The sequence below is a fragment of the Dermacentor albipictus genome, chromosome 3 (assembly GCF_038994185.2).
Source record: "Dermacentor albipictus isolate Rhodes 1998 colony chromosome 3, USDA_Dalb.pri_finalv2, whole genome shotgun sequence".
NCBI lineage: Eukaryota > Metazoa > Arthropoda > Arachnida > Ixodida > Ixodidae > Dermacentor > Dermacentor albipictus.
The window spans coordinates 4044386-4066403 of record NC_091823.1 but is presented as its reverse complement, the minus strand read 5'-3'; the positions used below and the strand labels follow the sequence as shown (position 1 = coordinate 4066403).

Here is a 22018-nt window from a genome sequence, read left to right as displayed (position 1 = left end):
TTAGGTGGCTGCGCTGTGGTGCAGTCACCGAGCCCACGAAGCGGCGTCAGCGGATGAAGCTCTTTTATGCATGCCGGCACTGTCGCTGATGTCGATGTGGCCATCCATGGTACTGTGATTTCCGGTGTGTGCAGCTCCTCTGGCGGCATATCCAGTAGGGACGAGCATCCGTCGGGAGGTGGATGGCAGGAGCCAGGGTCATCCCCAGTGTACGGCAGTGCGCACACCGATGACGCCCCCGTAGACAGGCCTGCCAGGGACGGCAGCAGTAGGCTGGCAAATGCGAGGACGGTCGTCTGCATCGCAAAGGTAAGCGGATTAGGTGGCTGCGCTGTGGTGCAGTCACCGAGCCCACGAAGCGGCGTCAGCGGATGAAGCTCTTTTATGCATGCCGGCACTGTCGCTGATGTCGATGTGGCCATCCATGGTACTGTGATTTCCGGTGTGTGCAGCTCCTCTGGCGGCATATCCAGTAGGGACGAGCATCCGTCGGGAGGTGGATGGCAGGAGCCAGGGTCATCCCCAGTGTACGGCAGTGCGCACACCGATGACGCCCCCGTAGACAGGCCTGCCAGGGACGGCAGCAGTAGGCTGGCAAATGCGAGGACGGTCGTCTGCATCGCAAAGGTAAGCGGATTAGGTGGCTGCGCTGTGGTGCAGTCACCGAGCGCACTACTGTGTAAATAATGCCAAACTGAGCAGCCCACCAGTCGCTACATTTGAATCAATATGTTATATTTTCAACATATTCATTTTTCGTGGTGTCCTTTCTGGTGGTGTCCCCCTTTTGCCGCAGCTGTACTGAAATCGAATCGATACACCACTTCTTTTTGTCCTGCCACCAATTCTGAAACAAGAGAAAGAGGTTACCTGAAGCTCCACTTTGCCAGGTTGAATGAGCAATCAACATTTCAGGTAACAATATCTAGTGGGTCTCGACGCAAAGACTATAGCGGCAGGGATGTTTCTTGCACCGTGTTCGAATTTTTAAGACAAACAAAACGATTAGCATGTAAACGTTTTCTAGCTTTACTGTTCTTTGTGCACTGTTCATTTCACTGAAACCTATTCTCAAAATCTTTTATTAATGCGGACGTTAATATCTTCTTCGGTAACTTCAAACTTATTATTTTGCGTCAGTTAGTTTGACTGCTCCCTCGGGTATCATTACAGTTTCTTTTTCTTCAGTCTTTACGTTTTCTTTTGTTTTTGTTTTTTGTTTCTGCATTACAGGAAGAATTTAGTTTGGGCCTCCTCCTGATGCCCGATTCTTGGACTCAGTGGCGCCATGAATTGTCTGTGCGGATGCTGGCGTGCTGCTGCCTTGCCTAGTGCAGAAAAACTTGGGCCATGTGGACCCATTCCTGGCCAATCCCCAAATATAGTTAGGTATATGCATGCAATATGACCGAGTTAAATATATGGTTTGGTTGTATTGCTCCCCTATTTAGTCATTAAGTTGCTCACACCAGGTCTTACGTTCTTGAATAAATTATTCCTCAGGATTTTGAGAATAGCAGCCCACAAACAAATTTCATGAAACATAACATTCTTGGCTAGCGCATGCCTTTTACCTTAAATCTCCTCAGGCTATTATATATTAAAAGTGCAAAACAATATCAGTGCGACCACCTGAAAGAGATACAATATTACTAGCGGGGCTCTTCACGGGTAGCGTATAGAAGCGTCTGGGTGATGTCATTACAGGGCCTACATGGCGTGTTCAAGCTTGTATGGGCGCCAAAACTTTTGACACACCCGCGAATACCGAGTCTGTCGGACCGGCGCATAGTTAGACCCCCGTCCGAGAAGTTCAAGCGGAACGCTAAACATTGCTATCGCAGTCAATGCTTCGGGCGAAACCACCAATTTTATTTATGGCGAGAACTAGCCACATCGCTTTACTAGATTTTACGTCAATTCATATCGCGCTGCCCCTACACCAATATGTCTGCGTCAGTGTAGTATATTTTCGCAATTGGGTTATATTTGCAGAATCATCGTACTTCATTTCCGTCTTATCTCACCTTATAAGGATGTCCACATGTGCGTGGGATACGTCGAGTATTTACCGATATCGCAGGGACGAAAGCTTTGATGAAGTTACGTGCACAGACAAACGTCATATGTGATCTTTTAGTATTGCTCGTCTCTTTTTGCTTTCCGTTTGTCTTTCTTACGGCTACCATACTTTGCGTTTTCCAGAAAGAAAAAACTGACAAAGCATCAAGTAAAAAGCCAAAATAGCAGCACCATAAGACTCTTCTGTTCGTGCATTTCCTCAAGGTTCGATTTTCATTACCTTGAGAACAACAAAGAAGGCAACACGCATTACAAGCGAATACTAAAAGTTTCCCATTTTCTTAGCGCATCTATAGTTCCGAATCAATACTTCTAGGCAAAATTAAGTATTTCAAAATCATTAAGTTTTTCAGTAAGCGTGTGTGTGTGTAAACATCTGCACCGGGAGGTTAACGTGACATCCCGGATTTGAAAATATGTATGCCTTGGTTCTACAGGGAGCCAGAGCGGCAAAAGTCAATGAGCTCTTTGTTTCGCTTCACACTGTGCCCACTGCTTCAATGCTGGGCCATTGCTACTCTCACCATATATGGAGTACAGCAAATATACAGCTTTTCGAGCCTGGAAACGTTCAAAACATGCATGTCGCTCAGCAGAAAAGTCGTTCGCAGGCTATAGTACTCATATTTCTAGATGCATATGCAGCGAAGAATCGTGGCATTCTTACTCGGCACTTGGCAAGTGGTTCGCAGCTGGACGAAGCACCCAAACAAACGTGCGGGTGATGAAAAGCTTACCGGAGCAGGTTTTCAGGTCCCCAGTGATCTTATATCCTTTCGGACACTGACAATAATACCCTCCTTCAATGTTGACGCAGATGTGACTGCAAGTGTGATTTCCCATCGTGCATTCGTCATTATCTGAACACAAAGAGAAAGACACAGCTGCCATTAGTTGCATCGTAAGCGGCTGAGGTTCGCTCGTATGTACGTAGGACAGACTCTTCTAACGAGGGCGTTAAAAGCGCGTGTTTGATTATGGGTGAAAGAGCGGTTGGTATAGGAATCGTGTCTGACTATATATGTGAGAGGTTCCAACGAACTCACATTCACTCTCAGGCTCTGCTGGTGGCACCAACAAGGTCACCAGCATTTGAGGCAGTTCCCGTTCACTCACTAAACATTCCTATTAACTAGCTGCCGTAATAATTTGACAAAACTTACATTAGATATGTTACGAAACGTAGCGAGTGAAACAAGGCGTCCATTTTGAGAGGCCTCGACCGCGCCTGATTATGCAGGAACCCGCGAAAAAGGAACACGCAGCAACATCATTCAAAGGATAAACATGGCGGTTTGATGCAACGACAGCGACGATGGTAGCGGGAAGTCGCATAGCAAGAAATATTTTTCGGGCGAGAGTAAGGGGTGGGAACATGGCCGCTGTGTCACCGTCTGCTAGAGGGATAAGTGGTAGTGGGAGAACAGGCAAGAAGTTCTGACAAATTGAGTGAGTGTCATTTTTTTTTTGCTTCAGAGCCTGCGAGTTCGGTTCCCTTGCTGTATAGGGAGCGCATCACGACAGGAGCGTAATGCAAAAAATGCCGCTCTTAAGCTTTTTTTGCGTTTTATTTTTGACGCTGACACTGTTCTTTAGACTCTTTATCGTTCAATTGTTCTGTCCCTTTCATTGCTTCTCACATGGTTCTGTTTATGCGCGCGGTCACATGTTTTATGAATTTTTCAGGTGAGTGACTATTGGAGATTTTAGTTTTGACGCAGACGCTGTACTTAGGCGCCTTTATTCATGTTTTTTCCGTGTTATTCGTGGGTCATTATTCCCATAGTCATGCGGGTTTTATCACTGACTGGGCCTTACGCATTTTAAGTGTGTTATGTTGTGGATAGTTTGATAGTGAAGCGTAAACGGTATTTTTTATGTCTCGTTTTTTGTCCCTGTTGGCTTGAAAAAGACTATACTCGATGAATTGCTTCCCGTGCTGCTCCACGTGTGGTTCTTGTTTGCTCATCTGATATTTTGTGCCAGATACGATTCGTGAGTGGTCGATAGATTGCTGTATTTTATTTCTAAAGTTCTGTGTGTGACTCGGCTTGATTAACCTACATAAGGCAGGCTTGTTGGGGAAATAAACTTCATTTTGAGTGGCGCCGGTCCTGTCTTTTGTATTTTCCTTCTTGAGTCCTGCTCTTCTGCTGCCTTGTCTTTATTAATTCAAGCATGAACCAACTAGCCCAAGCAAGAGTTTTACTAGAATTTTACCTAAAATGAAGGAGGCCAAGTAATCAAACTTACTCCGAAGCCCATCGCTACGGAGTCTCTCATGAACCCCACGTGACTTGGGAGGCGAAACGAGCCCATCAGCTTGGGACGCCTTATCTCGCTCACTCATTTTGTTGAGTACCCCAGGAACAGCTTTCCATTGTATGTTTTTCTGCTTTAGATGACTAATCAACAAATAAAAGACGCCGTAATGAGGAAGTAAATATCACCATACTTGCAAAAACTGATTAAAAGGATTGTACAAACTGTGCCGCACCGATGCATTGGAAGCTGTCGCTGGCAGAAAGCGTGTATCCGGGCTTGCAGGAGCACTTGTAGCTTCCGTGAGTGTTGATGCACAGCTGGCTGCAGATGCGGGGATTTTCCTCACATTCGTTGCTGTCTGTTTGCAAACGAAAGGAGAAAAGAAAAACAATGGCGCTTTCACAAGCGAGGCTTGCGGGGTGACACCGGGGTATAAAACGATTGACATTTCTCCGGCATCCTTGGAGTTCAGTTCTGCTTTCGTCTCACTTAGGCTTCGGCTATTTCAGGACGTGGTTTGCGAATCGCTACCCTTTAGCCATAAATGACTCGTTTATAACAGCCGCGCAAGTTCATATTACGTTTTTCTTCATAGCACGATTCCGCCCCCCGTACGATATGAGTTTCACTATTTACGGTATCTTATTTACGCAGTGATATACCTTTTGTTCTCTTATCGTTAGCCGTACTAATTCGTCTCGCATGACTTCATACTGCTGCCTTCAAGTTAAGGTTCGTTTAGTTTTACACTCATGGTTTACATAAATGCGCAATAGAGACGAAAACGCGAGATAAATGGTACAATTGAAAAGCGCCGACTTCAAGCCCTGACGTCTGTTTCAGAAGAAATACTCAAATAATTCATTGTGAAGAAAACAAACAAACATTTGTTGAAGTGTTGGACGTAGAGCAAAGTACCATAATTGCATGGAACCTCATTCAAAACACGAGGAAGCCCTTACAGAATGTAGCAGCTTCAAAACAGTATGCCACTTTACAACACCAATGTAAAACTGCGAATAACTTTTTCAGCGTGTCCAGCACTGGCGTACTACCTTCGTACTTACGCACCTACGCGCCATTTGCAACAAAGCACGAAGATACGCGGCCAATTTACATCTTCCTCCAAATCGAAACTCGCTCAAACGCGTCACCACGACGAATCTGTCGAATGTTGGTCTGCTAGGGTGGTACTCGGTAAATTTTAGTACACGTTTCCACACTCAGCTTGACGCCCTAGGAATCTCTCCGCTTGCGCCAAGTTTCGTCCATGCTGCTTTGTTTGGAATTCCAGCACAGGTTTGTTGAGCCGATTACAAGTAAATATTTTATTCCGAGTCAACGCTGGGGCCAACCGCTGAAACCAGTTTCCCCACAAATGGGATAAAAGATTTCCCGAGGCTTCCTCGGAATTTTTTAGTTTACGGTTGTTCACTTTGTCAATACGGTTTTAATCAAAACATACTTTTTTTTTGCTATTCCAAACACTTCAAATTTATTGTTTAAATTGACCTTCAAGTTCGTTTTGATAAATTTATATAATGAAGCCGCTGCACACAAGGTGACATGTCTTAATGCAAGTCAAGTTCCGCTAACCAGAGTTCTTCGCGCTAACAACTCAGCCTCCTGCTCAAAGCTATAGTCACCGAAGACGACGTCAGCACGTTTATAATTTTCTCGACGCGCAAAACAAATTTCACCATAATCATCATCAGCCTGTATTATGTATACTGCAGGACGAGGGCCCCTCCCTGTGACCTCGAATTTACCCTTGCCCTGCGCGAGCCGATACAAACTTCCGCCAGCGAATTTCCTAATTTCTTCACCGCACCTAGTTTTCAGCCGTCCTCGACGGCGCTTCCCTTCTTTTGGCGCCGATTCTGTAACCCTGATGGTCCACCAGATATCTAACCTACGCATTACATCACCTACCCAGCTCCATTTATTTCGCTTATAGCCATTTAGAATATCAGCTATCCCCGTTTCCTCTTTGATCCACACCGCTCTCTTCCTGCCTCTAGCCATTACGCTTATCATTTATTTTTCGTTGCATTGCTCATTGTGCGGTCCATAACTAGTTTTCGCACTTCTTTGCCAATCTCCAAGAATCTGCCTAATACGCTAGCACAGGTATGATGCACTGATTGTACAATTTCTTTTTAGTGATAATGGTAATGCTTCGGGTCACAATCTGATAATATCTGCCGTTTGCGCTCCAACCCGTACCATTCTTCCGTAAATTTTCTTATCATAATCAGGGTCCCCTGTGAATAAATTACCTAGGCAAATATAATCCTTCGCAGACTCCAGAGGCTGGCTGGCGATCCTGAGTTCTTGTTCCCTTTCCAGGCTATAGATTATTATCGTTGTTTTCTGCATCGCCCACCGTGGTTGCTTAGTACCTGTGGTGTTGGGCTGCACAGCACGAGGTCGCGGGATCGAATTCCGGCCACGGCGTCAGCATTTCTATAGCGGAGCAATACGAAAACACCCGTGTACATAGATTTAGGTGCACGTTAAAGAACCCCAAGGTGTGAAAATTTCCGGAGGCCCCCACTATGGCGTGCCTCACCATCAAACCGTGGTTTTGGCACGTAAAACCCCGTAATTGTTTTTCGTTTCTGCATATAAATCTTAAATTCACCCCTACACTTTCTGTTATGATAATCAAATGTTTCTTCTAACTCGTCCGCATTGCTGTTGAAAGAGGACAATTTCATCTGCAAAACGAAGGTTGCTGAGGTATTCGTTGTTGATCCTTACTCCTAAGCCGTCCCAAATTAAATTGCTTGAATACTTCTTCCAAGCCTGCAGTGAATGGCATGGGAGAGATTATGTATCCTAGTGTGCCCCTTTCCTTATAGGTGTCTTCCTATTTTTCTTGGGGAGAATTAAGATAGCTGTGGAATATTTGTGGATATTTTCCAAAATATTTATGCAAGCCTGCAGTACTCCTTTAGAACGTAATGCCTCTATGACTGCTGGTAACTCTACTGAATCAAAGGCATTTTCGTAATATATGTAAGCCATATAGAGAGGCTGATTGTACTCTGCATATTTCTCGATTACGTGATTGATTACCTGGATGTGATCTATTGTACAATATCGCTTCCTGAAGGCAGTCTATTCTCTTGGTTGTCAGAAGTCAAGTGTTGCCCTTATTCTATAGGAAATTACGCTGGTGAATAGTTGATACAGTACTGGAATAAGCTAATGGGCCTATAATTCTTCAATTCTTTACCGTCTCCCCTTTTGTGGCTTAGTATAATATTGGCATTCTTCCAGTTCTCTGGGACCTTTGAAGTCTGGAGACGTATAAAGGGCCTCAAGTTTTTGAAGCACGTTGTCTCCTCCATATTTGATTAAATCAATTGTTCAGCATAGAATGAGTCAGTATAGAATTATTCCGCTGCTTTTACTATATCTTCGAAATTGCTGATGATATTACCCTCCTTATCTTTCAGTGCATACACCTTGGCTTGATCTGCCTTGGTTGCTTAGTGGCTATGGTCTTGGGCTGCTAAGCACGAGGTCGCGAGATCGAATCCCAGCCACGGCGGCCGCATTTCAATGGGGGCGAAATGCGAAAGCACCCGTGTACTTAGATCATGTCCAAAATTCCGGGTTTGGATTGGTCCAATTCAGGATTTGGATTGGTCGAAAATTCCGGAGTCCCCCGCTACGGCGTGCCTCATAATCAGAAAGCTGTTTTCGCAGGTAATACCCCATAATTTACTTTATTTAAATCTTGGATTGTCCTATGCCAAGACTACTTCTCGCTGATTTCATGCTGTTTACATTTTTTATTGCTTCCTGAGTCTTTCCTCCGTTATAATTTCGAACAACCTTTATTTTCTCATCGTTGTTCAGTTTTGACATTTCTGCGAATTCTATATGATCTCTTCAGTAAGAGAGTTTCATTATTTGCGGTTTCTTTATTACGTCGTCCGTTTCTCGTGAGAGCTTGCCTAGAGCTTCCCTTGGAGCCTTGCCTCCCACTTCAATTGCTGCCTGTGAAGCTATCTTAAATTAGGAAGGTACAGCGCCTACTAAGACGATCACAAGAGGGGAGAACGACACAGGACAAGCGCCAACTAATTCTAATTCAAGTATGCACCATCTAGCCCAAATGAATGTTGTCCTGAACTATGAAGCTATCTTAGTAATGGTTTCATTTATTACTTTTATGTGGTTTTCACCTCTCTGTTCTCAGGCTGCATATTTGTTTGCAAGTACAAGCCTGAATTTGACCGCTTCTACCCTTACTGCATGTAGGTTGGCCTGTTTCTTCTTTACTTTACAATTTTACTCTTTCTATCTTCAAATTGAGGTGAATCCTAGCCCTCACTAACGTATGATCACTGCACTTTACCCTACCAACATTTCTACATCATGCACAATGCTGGGATTGGCAGAAAGTATAAAAAGTTCGTTTTTTGTTTCACAATTAGGGCTTTTCCAGGTCGACCTTTTGTTGTTTCGCTTTCTGAAAAAGGTGTTAATTATTCGAAGCTTCTTCCTTTCCGCCAATTCTACCAGCATCTTTCCCCTAGTCCTTCTAGAATCTACGCCGTTCTTGTCAATTGCTTGTTCACCAGCTTGCTTTTCCGCCACTTTTTCGTTGAAGTCGGCAATTACTACAGTGTACCGAGTTTGCAATTTCTTATCGCTAATTCCACATCTTTATTAAACTGATCTACTTCATCATCAGCTGGAATGGAGAGTGGTGCGTATAGGTTTGTACCACCTTTAATCTATACATATTAATAAGTTTTATTACAACGGATACCCTCTCATTAATTCTCTAGAATTCGTTAATGTTGTCAGCTATGTCCTTATGTATTAGAAGTATTACACCGTATTGCTTCTTATCTGGGAGTCCTCTATTGCGGAGGACGTGACGGTAAGTGAGTAGTTAGTGAATAAGCCTCACCAGTTCTTCTAACCTCATTAAGTCCAATGATATCTCAAACAATGCCTGATAATACGTCAGAGAGTGCTGCTAAGCTAGCCTTATTCGAGAGAGTTCGGGTGTTAAAGGATGCCAAGCTCAGTTTTCATTGGTGGCCAGTGCAGGTCCACAGAGATTTAGCACCCTCTGCTACGTTACAGGTCTGACCGCCGCCTTGGCCAGTTGCTCCGCAGCTGCTGGGGACTGAGGGCCATGGGTTAATTGTAGAAGTCATGAGGGAGGTAGTGGCCGTATACTGCACGCGGAATGCAAAGTACTGTTCTGGTGAGGGAGTGTCTCTTGTTGAAGCCTAGTGGGCGTTCCTCATGGGATTAGTATGTCCCCACTGGTTCTCGGCGTTTTTGCAGGCATCAGGCCCCATTCCAAGCCAGGATATGTAGAGAGCTGGAGGAGGTGCATTCGAGATTACCAGCTTAAGATTTAAAAAGAAAACAAGATTGAAAACTCCAGGATTAGAACTTCTAAGAGAAGCAAGCGCACAAGTTAGCTCAGTCAGATAATGCTTCAGGCGGCGAGGCATTTTTATGGCTGAGAATTGCAGCCCAGAGGATCTAAAATGCGTAAAAACTCCTTTGGTTTATCTGCTATAGATGTGTTTTGCTCATCGCGATCGTGTTTTGAGAAAGCTAGTTGTGCTGCTTCTAAAGAACAAGCAAGGAACTGATTAATAGCCACATGAATACAGTATCAAATTAACTGGTGGATTTTCATGCTTCGAACAATGCTTAAATGATTCACGAATTAGGTTTCTGAGTATTGCCATCTATATTGTACTTTGGGTGCATCCTGGTGCAGTCTACGTTTCTAACATTTGGAATTTATTTTGTTTAGCTGTGTGTTTTGTCGTGCACGACCTTTGGTTATGATAGCTTAAAGATGTGATGTATACTTTTTATTGTAGTTATGTGCGATTTGTTATGTGTACTGTTGCACTTTTCTAGTTGTCCAGTTTCCTGAAACTGATGCATTGCAATCCTTCTTTGACGGCGCTGAACTGTCATGAATTGCGGAGGGACCGGGACTTTGTCAGTCTTCAATGCCAATAGCCCTTGCCCCTGCAGTGATGTTTGTAAATTGTTTACACTAAATAAAGTACTTTCTTACTAGAAAAGACGCTGTCACTACGGCTATCCTATTGTTACAATGACTTGCCACAAAACCTATGCAGATTCTGGAAACTTTGATTTTTTCCCTAAAGAAAATTTAAAATCTCTAAATCTGCAGAAATTTACATAGAGCTGGCAGCACTGACTGATGCCAACACATGGAGGAGGAAAGGTATAAAGATGATAAATATTTTTCTGACAAAAAGTCACTAACCTGCAGAGTTAGTCAGGGAGACACGTGACACCGTTACCCTTCAATTTCTAGAATCTCGATAAACTATATTTTGGATAAATTTTTATTCTCCAGTTCTGCAGTGAGCGTCAAATTGAAGTAAGCTCTCCTTCGGTCTATTTGTTGCTTCACGCCTCGTCTTCTTGTATTTTTCGCGTTGTTTACTCAAGGATAAAGTTATACAGACATACACACATTCCTACTCCTCGATACATTTCCGACCATCACAACCAGTGATTTATCACAGGGCTTATAGGTGAGGTTGTAGACACCTCCAACCGATTAGAAACAAGTCACGCTGCTCAGCCACACTACTAGTCACATGGTGACTAAACTTGGTGCCAATATGCGATAAAGTCTGAGAAGTTTAAGAACTCGCTGCACTGGATGAAATTGCACCACTTTGTCGCAGCTGTTGGTCGGCTTGAGAAATGAAGAGACCGGCGAGGCAGTGCCTCGCGTGTAATCTTGTTGGCGCCATACTTCGACCATCTGCTAAATTCTTGAGCATTGATAATATCGGCAAAATCGTGAGCTCGAGTAAGAGGTCTTTCCACTTCTGATCGCCAGATGAAGAAACAGAAGTGAACAAGCGCTTACCAACGCATGTCAGATTGTCGGCCATCAATTTGAAACCAAGTGGACAGCTGCAAAAGGCACTTCCGCCAACGTTGATGCAGTTGTGGGAACAGTTAAGCGTCTTTTCAGCGCATTCGTCAATGTCTGAAAGAAACATCATTTCTTAGAGACAGCAGGGTTTGAAAAGAATTTGCACTTTCTTTTAGTAAAATTCGTCTCACCCGGTAAGCGCCGTTTTCCGGAGGCTTTGTCGGCATTTTATTCGTAGCATGCGCGCAAGTGTCGTTCTCCCAGGAAAGAGAACTCTTACAATTGAAAACTGATGGTGGCCGGTATTATCTTAGGGAACGAATATCAGCCTCACAGTAAAAATAACTAAAGGCATAATTGACAAAGCTCTTCGTTCGTACGGTCCGTTTGCCATTGGCTGACTACCTTCGCTTAGAAAATGTGTAACGTTACTTTTTTGCTGCCACAAGGCCACTGGGCCACATCAGGCCTTCTGCGGCCACTTTTTGATGGAGGAAGAAATGCGAAACCGACAGTTTACCATGCACTGTGGGTTCACGTTAAAGAACCACAGATGGGCGAAATTAATGCGGAGTCCATCACTATACGGCATGCCTCATAATCGTATCGTCGTTCTGGCATGTAAAACGTCAGATGTAATTATCTTTGGCTGCCAGTTGCTCTCACAAACGGGTCTACGCCGTAGTACGCGCACTTGCTTTACATCACTAACGTGACAACTTCATCAGGAACCATGCTTGGAGACTTAAAGGTTGTGAGAACAGGTATATATATAAGACAACCCAATTGACGCCTACCTGCCTCTAACGTGCACGTGGTAGCAGGTACGCCCCAATGTTACTCAAGGCTTGCTCAGCTCACCATGTTATGATCATGTCAGTGTGACAACCTACTCTACTCGAGGTGAACATTACATTATAACTGTCTTCCGCATTCCGGTAAGCTCGCGCGAATCCGCATCCTCATCAGAAGACGACCGCATGACACTCACAGATTATTAGTATCGTCTGTCTCCCAGTCAATGCGTGCATTTTATGACACAGTGCGAAGGCGCTCCGAATATGAATAGCTTTATTTGCTGTTGTTGCGGTAGCAATTATACGGACACTCCAGTCGCCTTTTCGCCGTCGCCGTCACCGTGAATAACACTGTCGCCGCGCACCGTACGCCGTATGTGCACGCGAGGGAAGCCGACTATGGCAGCTCAATCTGGCTCGCGCGAAAGAAAAGCGGAGAGCGAGTGCGCCGTCTTCCGTCGAGCGAAAGGCCGCACAGGTTGATACCAGGGAGCGACGGGGCGGCGTGGTGTTCGGCAGCGACTCCGCATTTCGCAACCGGGTGCAAGGGGAACCGACGATCTCGACTCAATCTCGCGTACCATATATGGAAGCAAGCGGGAAGGCAGCGCAGGAGGAAGGGGGGCCGCTTTGACGCTGCCGACTAGTGCGCTCGGGAAGGGATCCCCCGGTGGCTCGTGCTTTTGTGCACGCTGTGTGCTCGCCACTCCTGCGTTGAAGCGATAGATCGCACGAAGGTCACTTCGCTTGCTACTGCCGGCGCGCTTGCTCACGCCAGTGTTTGGACAGCGAGTGTCCACGCTTATCGACTGTGATGTGTTCATATTAGCGTGTGTGCGCTGACACTATAGTTGCTAATTCAGCGGATGTTTCGAAGTTTATACGGCCGATAAGAATACTATCCTTACCTGGTATTGCTGTGTACTAATTTGCTATGGCAATCGATGCTTCGCCTTCCGGGCGTAAGGGCGACGTTTTTGTGTGGGGCGCCAAAAAGCACGATCCACAAAACACGTGTCATATTTTCTGAGTACCTCCAAGCCGTGTCACGCGCGCTCAGCGATCAGCTTCCCTCGGTCGAGTGCATTTACGCTTGCTGCTTTTCCAGCTAGTTTTAGAATTCTTCAGGGGCAGTATTCACAAAACTTTTCGTTCGTTCATAGGTGCTTTTTGCCATTGGCCTGCCACCTTCGCAAACAGTTGGAATGTCCAGCATCAAGATTTGCTGAAATTGGTTGTTACGAACATACCTGGCGTAAAAGCTGTTGGCGAATACGCGTCCAGTCGTGTGAAAAAATAGAATTCCCGTTGCAATGTTATAACATATTCACGTAAGCGCGGTCCCAACCGCTATCCCCTGAATACGGCCATTTAAGTGCGTTTTTTGGTTAGCTTACCTATCTGTCCCGTCTTGGTATTTTCCTGTAGCACGCGAGCGATGGTATAAGTAAGCCCGATCACAGTCATAGCGTATGCGATACGACTTCCGATGAATAAATGGGTCGCCGCATTCGCGTTTATTTATCGGAACGCGCCTCTTCGTGGCCAGCGACAGCAACGCGTGAACGGAGCCACATAACTCTGCACCTGGCCATATCGCGGCGAGTGAATGAAGGAAATGGCGATGCACTGAATCGTTTCCTTACTTTGGTCTGTATTGACAACGTGGAACAGACAGAAAATGCATTATTGCGGAAACCCATGCAGTGCTGTGTAGGGATATCAAAGGTTGGCGCAGAAGGGAGCCTGCAACTCGTTTGTATTGCTGGGATTGGAACACACTGTTTTGTGTGTCCTCTTTGTGCCTACTAGGCAAGAGTGTCATGTGCTACCCTTGCAGCGAGGCAAGTGTGCCTCTTCGATTCTCGGGGCGCCGATCGTTGCCTCCGTTGCGCTGTTCCTCGCGCAAGGTCAGGAGTCGATTGGACTACTGGTGCGCGTGGTCCGTCTTCACTTTATGTCACGTGATTGCGGGAACTTCCGTACCTACACACCACTCGTCGCCGACAAGGCTTCTGCGGTAGCCCGCGCTGCAAGCGCAGTCTTCCTTGGACGCCTTTCGTGCTCCATTTGTGTGGCTGTGGGGAGGACACTTGTCGCACTGGCTGGTGGCGTCGTTCTTGAATGTGTTCCTGGGGCAGTCTACAAAATCAGAGGCAGCGAAGGCAGAGAACTAAGGCAATGGCAGACTCTATAGGCATGATGGTTAAGTAACAAAATGCCATCACGCAGAATTCCCAGAGCCAAATGCTTCATTTATATCCTACGTATTACAGTCAAGGGAATAAACAGACGTGGGCAACGACGGCAAAGAGTGAGCCTCAGATGTCAGAAATATATATAGCTTTGGCGGCACATTACCGATTCACATCAATACAGTTCGAGTTCCTTAACTATTCATTACAGTTTTCCGACACCAGAATGAAAAACACAATGTTAATAAAGGTTCAACAGAGAACAAGTAAACACCTAAATAGCCTTTTCATAAAAATGAAGCGAGACAAACCATATGATCGCTTTTATTTTACATCTTATACCATTTTGGTCCCAACCGCGCCAAATAGCGCAAAGGTATCAAGGTGACAAATAAAAGGATTTTTCTAGAAAACCATTTCCCTTCAAAAATAGCGAAGAGTGAAGAACACACGTGACACCGTTTCCTTGAAGTCCCCAAGTTTGCATCAACTATATTTCAAATTAAGTTTTATTCCATGGTTCTATAATGAACGTCAACTTGAAGTCAACCTTCCTTCTGTTAACCTGCTTGACGCCTCATCCTCTCATATCCCTTCACGCCTCGTCTGCTTAACTTTGTGAGAAAGGCCGCCTAAAAGCTTCGTTATTCTAGCACATCTGTGACCTGAGAGTCTGCACCTAAAGCAACTACAAATTAACGCTTGTGCGAACTAAATATTGTCACGTGGTCGTGACGTCAAAGAACACAGTAGCAGTACTGTGAAGGACAAAACCAGCTTTTATTGGGCGAACCTGTGCCCACAAAACAGGCTACACTTAAAGCACAACGATAGCGGCGAACACAGTCGGCGATCGTCGTAAATCTGATCAGCGGGTCAAGCGCGTCGGCTTTTATAGAGCAGTCGTCGAATGTTCCAGACTAATCGTTTGGACCCGCGTGCCTTCCACAAAGTTCTACACCATTCGCGTCAGGTGATGAAATCAGATAACATAACCTTCGGCGACAACAGACAGCGGATAGAAGCATCGATAACGTTCCAGAAACTTCGGATACATACAGGCGCGTCCCACGCTGTGCGATTACATTTGTTAGGCTGCGAAACGTGGTTGCCCGATAAAGATAAGTATACGTGTCAATATGACGCTTTAAGAGTGCAGAAGATCGCTCTATCTCCCTCTCTTTTTCGAAGTCCGGTATAGTGGTGTCTGCTAGTCTTACTGCTTCATTTGTTCTTGGCAACGAAAGTGTTTTTCACCTTTACAGTATCGTTGGGCAGAGCCGTGAGGAACCCTTCCTGGCAGACAAACACAATAGTAGCTCCCTCTGGTATTCACGCATACATCAGGGCAGGGTTTTCCAGTGACGCACTCGTCTATGTCTGAAAAGTACAAAGGCAATCTGCTTGAGCCAAGGGGTATAACACCGCTGGGAGAAAGAAAATCAGCACAGAAGTTTGGCAAGACTGCGCTCCACAGCTGTACCGTGCTTCACCAGTGCAAACAATTGAATTGTATATCTATGCTATTTGGCTCTGTTATACAATCTATTAAAGAAAACTTGCCATAAAACAAGACACCGTAAAGGTGAAGAGAGAGAGAGAGAGAGAAAACCCCTTGAATTAATTCTGGAGAGGGTTTCCTGACAGCTTGTTTAGCACGTTACTCCATACGGGTATCCGGAAAAATGAAATGATGTCCACATTTCCCTACACAGACACACAACATACACAAAGCAACACTAAACAAAACACAGCACTCAATACTCGACTAAAGTTTCTCATTGAGACCAGTGTCTGTAAAGAAAGCGAGAAATGTCTTGGTCGCGCGGGATGCACAGGCATCGCTAGCCGATCGACAAAGGACCTATCTTAACTGACGGGATGACATTCTGTTGAATGTTCAGATCGGAAAACAAGGCCGTTCTTTGCTGTGTAAGATCCTGCAAGCGCAGATTATGTGGGCTATGTTTTCCCCCATTTTGCAGGCAGGGCACATGATTATGTTAAATAAGAAATATTTTCTGTATGTCACGTTTAAACGAATTCGCCGAACAAACGCTCGGCCGCGCCTGTTAGGGCCACAAGGCATATACAACTCGTACGACGAGTCGTAAGTGCAAATAGGCCCGTGGCACTTTTTAGAATCATTCCAGACAGCGCGCAACGCAAGACACGACACCAGAGCTGACCCATATATCACTTCTAGACAAAAGTATTGAAAGTATCTCCGTAGAGTTTTGTGGTGAGCCAGCAGCGCAGTCTGCATGTCTGCAGACTGCGCTGCATACAGACTGCAGTCTGCATGCTGCAGTGAGTAGCATCTGCACTGCATGCATCTGTGTGCTGCAGTGAGTAGCATCTGCAGTCTGCGTGCTCCACTGCGGTGCATGCAGTCTGCAGTCTGCATGCTACGCAGTGAGAAGGCATCCACTGCCGGGCAACGCTGTGATGCGTGCCGAAAGCGTCGGTTTGCATGCACCTCATGGCGTAGATGATGTGGTTGTTGGCACGTCGTAATTCCAGGCATTTAAAAAAAATGCGGCCACGATTACGTAACTGCCTAATGCGAAAATTGAGCGCACACGGGTTTTTCTTCCGCGATATATTGGCTGGCCCGGACAATATGTCGTGTGCGGCACGTTGCAAATAGAGCGAGGTGTGGCGCGACCGCCTCGCTTATCGGGAGATCGCAAGAGCCGGCGCGTGAACCCGATTCACAGCAGACGCCGCAGACAGACCCCCGCTCATGCAGTGCTGTGTTTCCATGCAGACAACGCTTGCTAGTCTGGCGCCATCTCTTGCCATCGTAGCCGCAAAGCCCGTCTTGCGCAGCCCTACGTTTCTCACGCTTTCGCCATGCCCTCCTCCTCCGCTTTCCTCCTCGCGCTTCCTTCGCTATCGCCGTCTGTTTCTGGTGCTCTTTCTCTCCCCCTACTTTCATTCCCTACCCCCTGTGCAGCGCGGTTGAGGTGTCCTCTGCTGAGAGACAGTTACTGCGCTGCACTTTACCCCGACCTTTCCTTCCCATCAAGAATCTCCTTCTCTCCCTCTGTGTTCCGCGTTCACTTTCATCATTCGTCGAGTTTCTTCGATCGGTTACGAGGGACAACTCCGACGCTCTCCACAAGAACGTGCGCCTAAAGGGCAAGATACACTCCAACGTAACGTACGCGAGCACGTTCGTCGAACTCAGCGACGTCACAGAAGAACTGGGATCTATACTCTAGTGACACGAGGTAACATGCGTGACTAGCGCCCTGGGGCGCGTTCCAACGTCTCCGGCGCATTAATAGCTCCCCTCCTATTTTTCGCCGGCCGCGTCGGCGAAGCGTTCCCGGCATTCCTCGAGCGTAGCGCGTCAGAGAAGCATCGGCCGCCTGCGAAGTCGGCGCTGGTGCGACAACGTTCGGTGGAACAAGGAATGAAAGTACCCAGAACGTGTGTGAAGCTTCGGATTCTGTGCTCGAACGGCTCCTCGAGGGAATCCGCTCCCACCCGTGCGTTTACGACGCAAGACGAATGGATTACCGCGATCAAGCAAGAAAAAACATTGCACGGGAAGCCATCCGCCGTCAATGCGGTCTCGCTACAAGTAAGCTTCCTCGCTGAGTCGTGATATGCGATACTGAAATAAGTTACTCACTGCTGGGGTAGGCGTAATTACGTTTTCTTTTAATTTCTGCTGTTTTTAGTCGAAGAATGCATGAAACTTTGGAAAATGCTGCGATATCGCTACTACCGCGACGCAAAGGCTGTGGAGTTGGCGAGGCGCAACGGCAGCGGCTTTATTTCGAGGAGAACGGGGGAATTCGCGCAGTAAGTGTAATTCTACAAGAACTGTGGCCGCCGAGAAAGTGAGTTATTTCGGTGTTCACCTACCATTCTGGTAAACATGCAAGCGCTGAAGACGATTGCGATCGTGGGTGCGTGTGTTTGTGTGTGTGCGCGTGTGTTTGCGCCCTTCAATTGTTTTTCTAGTTGCAAAACAGTGTACCATTACGGAGTAGCTCAAGCCACGAAGATGCGTGTGCGGCAGCGTCCAGCAGCAGGCATGAAATTATCGGTGCACTTTTGATGTCAGTGGTGTAGCTCGATCATGGGGCCAGTGAGCAGGAAATGAAAACTCGACCAAATTTCGGGTTGTAGTATCTAGTGTAAGATCACAAGATTGTGCCTTGTGTCCTGCCAACTGAGTACTAAGCAAATTTAACAGTTGTTTGGTAGGGTCCACGTTGGCACCAAAATAATCTCTATAGCACTTGTGATCTTATGTCGACTGTGCGAGAAAGAAAACTGACAAACAATCAGAGCTGTCTTTATGCTTAATTGCAGCCTCTCGCAATGTAAAAAAATGAGGACGAGAAGATGACCAACTGTTTACTCCCTCCGATTCAGGCGCTTCTAAATTAGTAGGAATGTTTTAATTAGAGGGAGGATATAACATGAAGCTTTCGAGCTGATAATAGAAAATCATCGACTTGCTGCGCTAAACTGTGACACAAAGCGCACGTCGCGAGTTCGCAGGAAGTATGAGGAAAAGGTGAGGAGGTCTGTCAGGGTGCTATTGCCGTGACGTCGCTGGTGGGACAGGCTCCTCAAAATGAAAAGCTAACTTCGAGAACATTAGTTTGTTTTTCAAGTTGGATTGCGATTAGATAAAAGCTGCATATATATATATATATATATATATATATGTATATATATATATATATATATATATATATATATATATATATATATTGTAGCGAGATATAAGCTATTCTTTGTCATCTGTACATGATCATCATCATGTGGGGCTCATATGGGGTTCTTCTTCATCATCGCTTGTGGGGCTGGCTCTCGAGTGTGATCCGTGCTGTGGGCGTGATCGCTTCGCCGTATCTTCGGGTCGGAATAAACGTAGTGACAACTGCTACGTCACAAGTGGTGGAGTGTGCGTTTCGGTCCTCCGTCCTCTGCCTCCCCGCTCAACCTCCTGGAGCTTCGATCGGGTCGCCGATTGTGCCAGCTGTCCGCCACCATGTCGCAGGACGAGCCAACAGGCACTTCTACTTCCACCATCTCGGCCTCGGCTACCCCAGCCTCCCCGTATTGGGTTGTCAGTGGACACCAGCGTGATCCCCATCTGTTTGCTGGACTTCGCGGGGAAGACGTCGAGGATTGGCTGGACGACTACGACCGAGTGAGTTCGGCTAACCGTTGGGACGATGCGTCCAAGCTACGTCACGTCGCCTTTTATCTGACCGGAGTAGCGAAGACTTGGTTTTTCAACCATGAGGTTGATTTCACGAACTGGGGCGCTTTTAAACAGCAGCTCCGCCAAATCTTCGGCACACCGGCTGTTCGTTCCGCCCTCGCAAAAAAGACGCTCGACACTCGCAAGCAACAAACCGGTGAATCTTATACGTCGTACATCGAGGATGTGCTTGCTCTTTGTCGACGTGTGAACCCGGCTATGACCGAATCAGACAGAGTTCGCCACACCCTCAAAGGCATCGGAGCTATTGCTTTCAATGCTTTAGCCATCCAGAACCCCGCTACCGTTGCTGATATCGTCGCTACTTGCCAGCGCCTTGACGAACTCGAATCAGTACGGTTGCAGCCAGACACCACTGCGAACACTACTGCCGACGACCCTACTTTACGAGCAATGATACGCGCAATAATACGAGAAGAGCTCCAGTATCTTGGCTTAGCCGCAGGGCCTATGCCTTGTCATGCCTCCGATACCAATCTGCGAGACGTTATCAAGGAAGAATTGGCGTCCATGGCTGGTGCAGCGTACACGGACCCTCTAACCCCTAGGGCCCCATCCACGTACGCACAAGTAGCCGCAGCTACTCCAGTCATCGTTCCACTGATGCCTCCAAAACCAACACCGGCCCCCATCGCGTCCATGACTACCAGCGCACCTACCCAAACCAGCTATCCGCAGTGGCGTCCTCCTCGTCCCATCTGCTACTACTGCGGCTATCGTGGCCACATAGCACGTTTTTGCCGCAAGCGCCAGCAAGACGAGCGTCGCGGATATGACGTATACGAACGGGATGACTTTTCGCCCGGAGCTACTTTTCAACATGTAGGGAGCTTCCATGACCAACGCCGTCCTTATGGTCCACCGCGCGGACGCTCTCCATCGCCTACTGTAGCATCCGAGACGGCTTACCGTCCTGCGAGACGCCGCTCGCCGTCCCCCCTTCGCCGCTCTACGTCCCCACTGAGACCTGCTTCTCAATTCGCCGATCGTCGTCCGGAAAACTAAAGTATGCAGCTTTTGGAGGAAAAGCTGCATCGAACGACAGGACAGAAATTCCTCCATCGAGTCCGTGCAATGTGATATTGGTTGTCATAGAAGGTGTACAAGTAGAAGCTTTAATAGACACTGGTGCTAGTGTTTCAGTCATTCACTGGGAATTGTGTTCGCGACTTCGGAAAGTTACGACCCCCTATGATGGACCTACGCTACTCGCTGCTCAAGGGGCTGTCATTCGACCTATCGCCATGTGCACAGCTCGTATTTCTATCGATGGACTTCTGCATTACGTACAATTTGCAGTGCTGAGTTCGTGTGCGCAGCAGCTCATATTGGGATGGGATTTTCTTTCTACTGCCTCCGCCTCCATCTGCTGTGGGCAACGCGTTCTCCACATGACCGACACGACATATTCACTTCATGCAGACGACGCACGACTTCACTTTCTTGCTGCAGAAGATACCGCGCTACCTCCTCGCCATCAAAGCATTGTGACTATCACGTCTGATGTGATTGACTGCGGCGACGTGCTCGTATTACCATCTGCACGCTGTCTCGCAAGAGGGATTACCTTTGCATCAGGGCTGGTTAGGTTTGATCATGGCTCTGCGCTTCTCTACGCTACAAACCCGACATCCGAAAAAATTCTCATCCCTAAAGGCACTACATTGGCTTCCGCCACCGAATCGGAGTCTATATCTGTTGTTTCATTTAAACCAGCTTCCTCTGAAGTTCCTTGTACCGGACGGACCGCATCTCCTTCAGCTCTTGCAGCTGCCATCAGTTCCGACCTGACACCTTCGCAGTCACAACAATTGCTTGCTTTGCTCCAGAAACATGAAGCTTCGTTTGACGTGCATTCAGCTTCGTTGGGAAAGACTTCGATTACGACGCATCGGATAGAGACAGATGGTACATCCATCGTGCGCCGTAGACCATATCGCGTATCGCTAGCCGAGAGGAAAGTCATTGACGAGAACGTCGCCGACATGCTCCAACGGAATATAATACGCCCTTCTGCTAGCCCTTGGTCTTCCCCCGTTGTTTTGGTTCGGAAGAAAGACGGCTCTGTTCGATTTTGTGTCGACTACCGAGCACTTAACAAGATCACACGCAAGGATGTATACCCTATGCCGCGAATAGACGATGCCTTGGATTCCCTGCAAGGTGCCGAGTACTTCTCCAGCATCGATCTACGTTCCGGCTACTGGCAGATACCTATGCATGAGGACGATAAAGAGAAAACAGCGTTTTCAACACCAGATGGGCTCTACGAATTTAATGTCATGCCATTCGGCCTCTGCAACGCACCCGCAACGTTCGAGCGCATGATTGACACCGTTCTTCGTGGCCTGAAGTGGAAGACTTGCCTGTGCTATCTGGATGATATTGTTGTTTTCTCGTCAACTTTCTCTCAGCACCTGCAACGTCTGGATGAAGTTCTCACATGCCTTGCCAACGCTGGACTTCAGCTAAACACCAAGAAATGCCATTTTGCGAGCAAGAC

At 46.8% G+C, this 22018-nt stretch overlaps 2 protein-coding genes across 12 annotated transcripts in view; one reads left to right on the top strand and one right to left on the bottom strand.

Annotated features, from left to right (window-relative positions):
• The window catches only part of LOC139057176 (signal peptide, CUB and EGF-like domain-containing protein 2), a 208132-nt gene that overhangs the window by 100680 nt on the left and 85434 nt on the right, over nucleotides 1-22018 (bottom strand). For all 10 annotated transcript variants that reach the window (XR_011512612.1, XM_070534976.1, XM_070534974.1 and 7 more), the window contains 5 exons: nucleotides 15516-15638; nucleotides 14050-14205; nucleotides 11258-11380; nucleotides 4580-4705; nucleotides 2820-2942 (listed from right to left, as the gene is read on the bottom strand). Coding sequence is in view for 9 of the 10 variants with exons in the window: in XM_070534976.1 (XP_070391077.1) it covers nucleotides 2820-2942; nucleotides 4580-4705; nucleotides 11258-11380; nucleotides 14050-14205; nucleotides 15516-15638 (651 nt within the window). In the remaining variant the exon portion in view is untranslated. The remainder of the gene's footprint in view (nucleotides 1-2819; nucleotides 2943-4579; nucleotides 4706-11257; nucleotides 11381-14049; nucleotides 14206-15515; nucleotides 15639-22018) is intronic.
• Nucleotides 27-2809, top strand: LOC139057181 (uncharacterized). Of its 2 annotated transcripts, XR_011512614.1 has the most exons (4): nucleotides 27-309; nucleotides 453-627; nucleotides 1234-1389; nucleotides 2206-2809. XR_011512614.1 is itself a non-coding variant. In XM_070534987.1 (3 exons), exons 1-3 carry the CDS (start codon nucleotides 281-283, stop codon nucleotides 1330-1332), a joined length of 303 nt encoding a protein of 100 aa, XP_070391088.1. In that variant the 5' UTR covers nucleotides 27-280; the 3' UTR covers nucleotides 1333-2809. The 2 variants fall into 2 exon arrangements, 1 of the variants encoding a protein (XP_070391088.1); XM_070534987.1 differs by having other exon boundaries at nucleotides 1234-2809.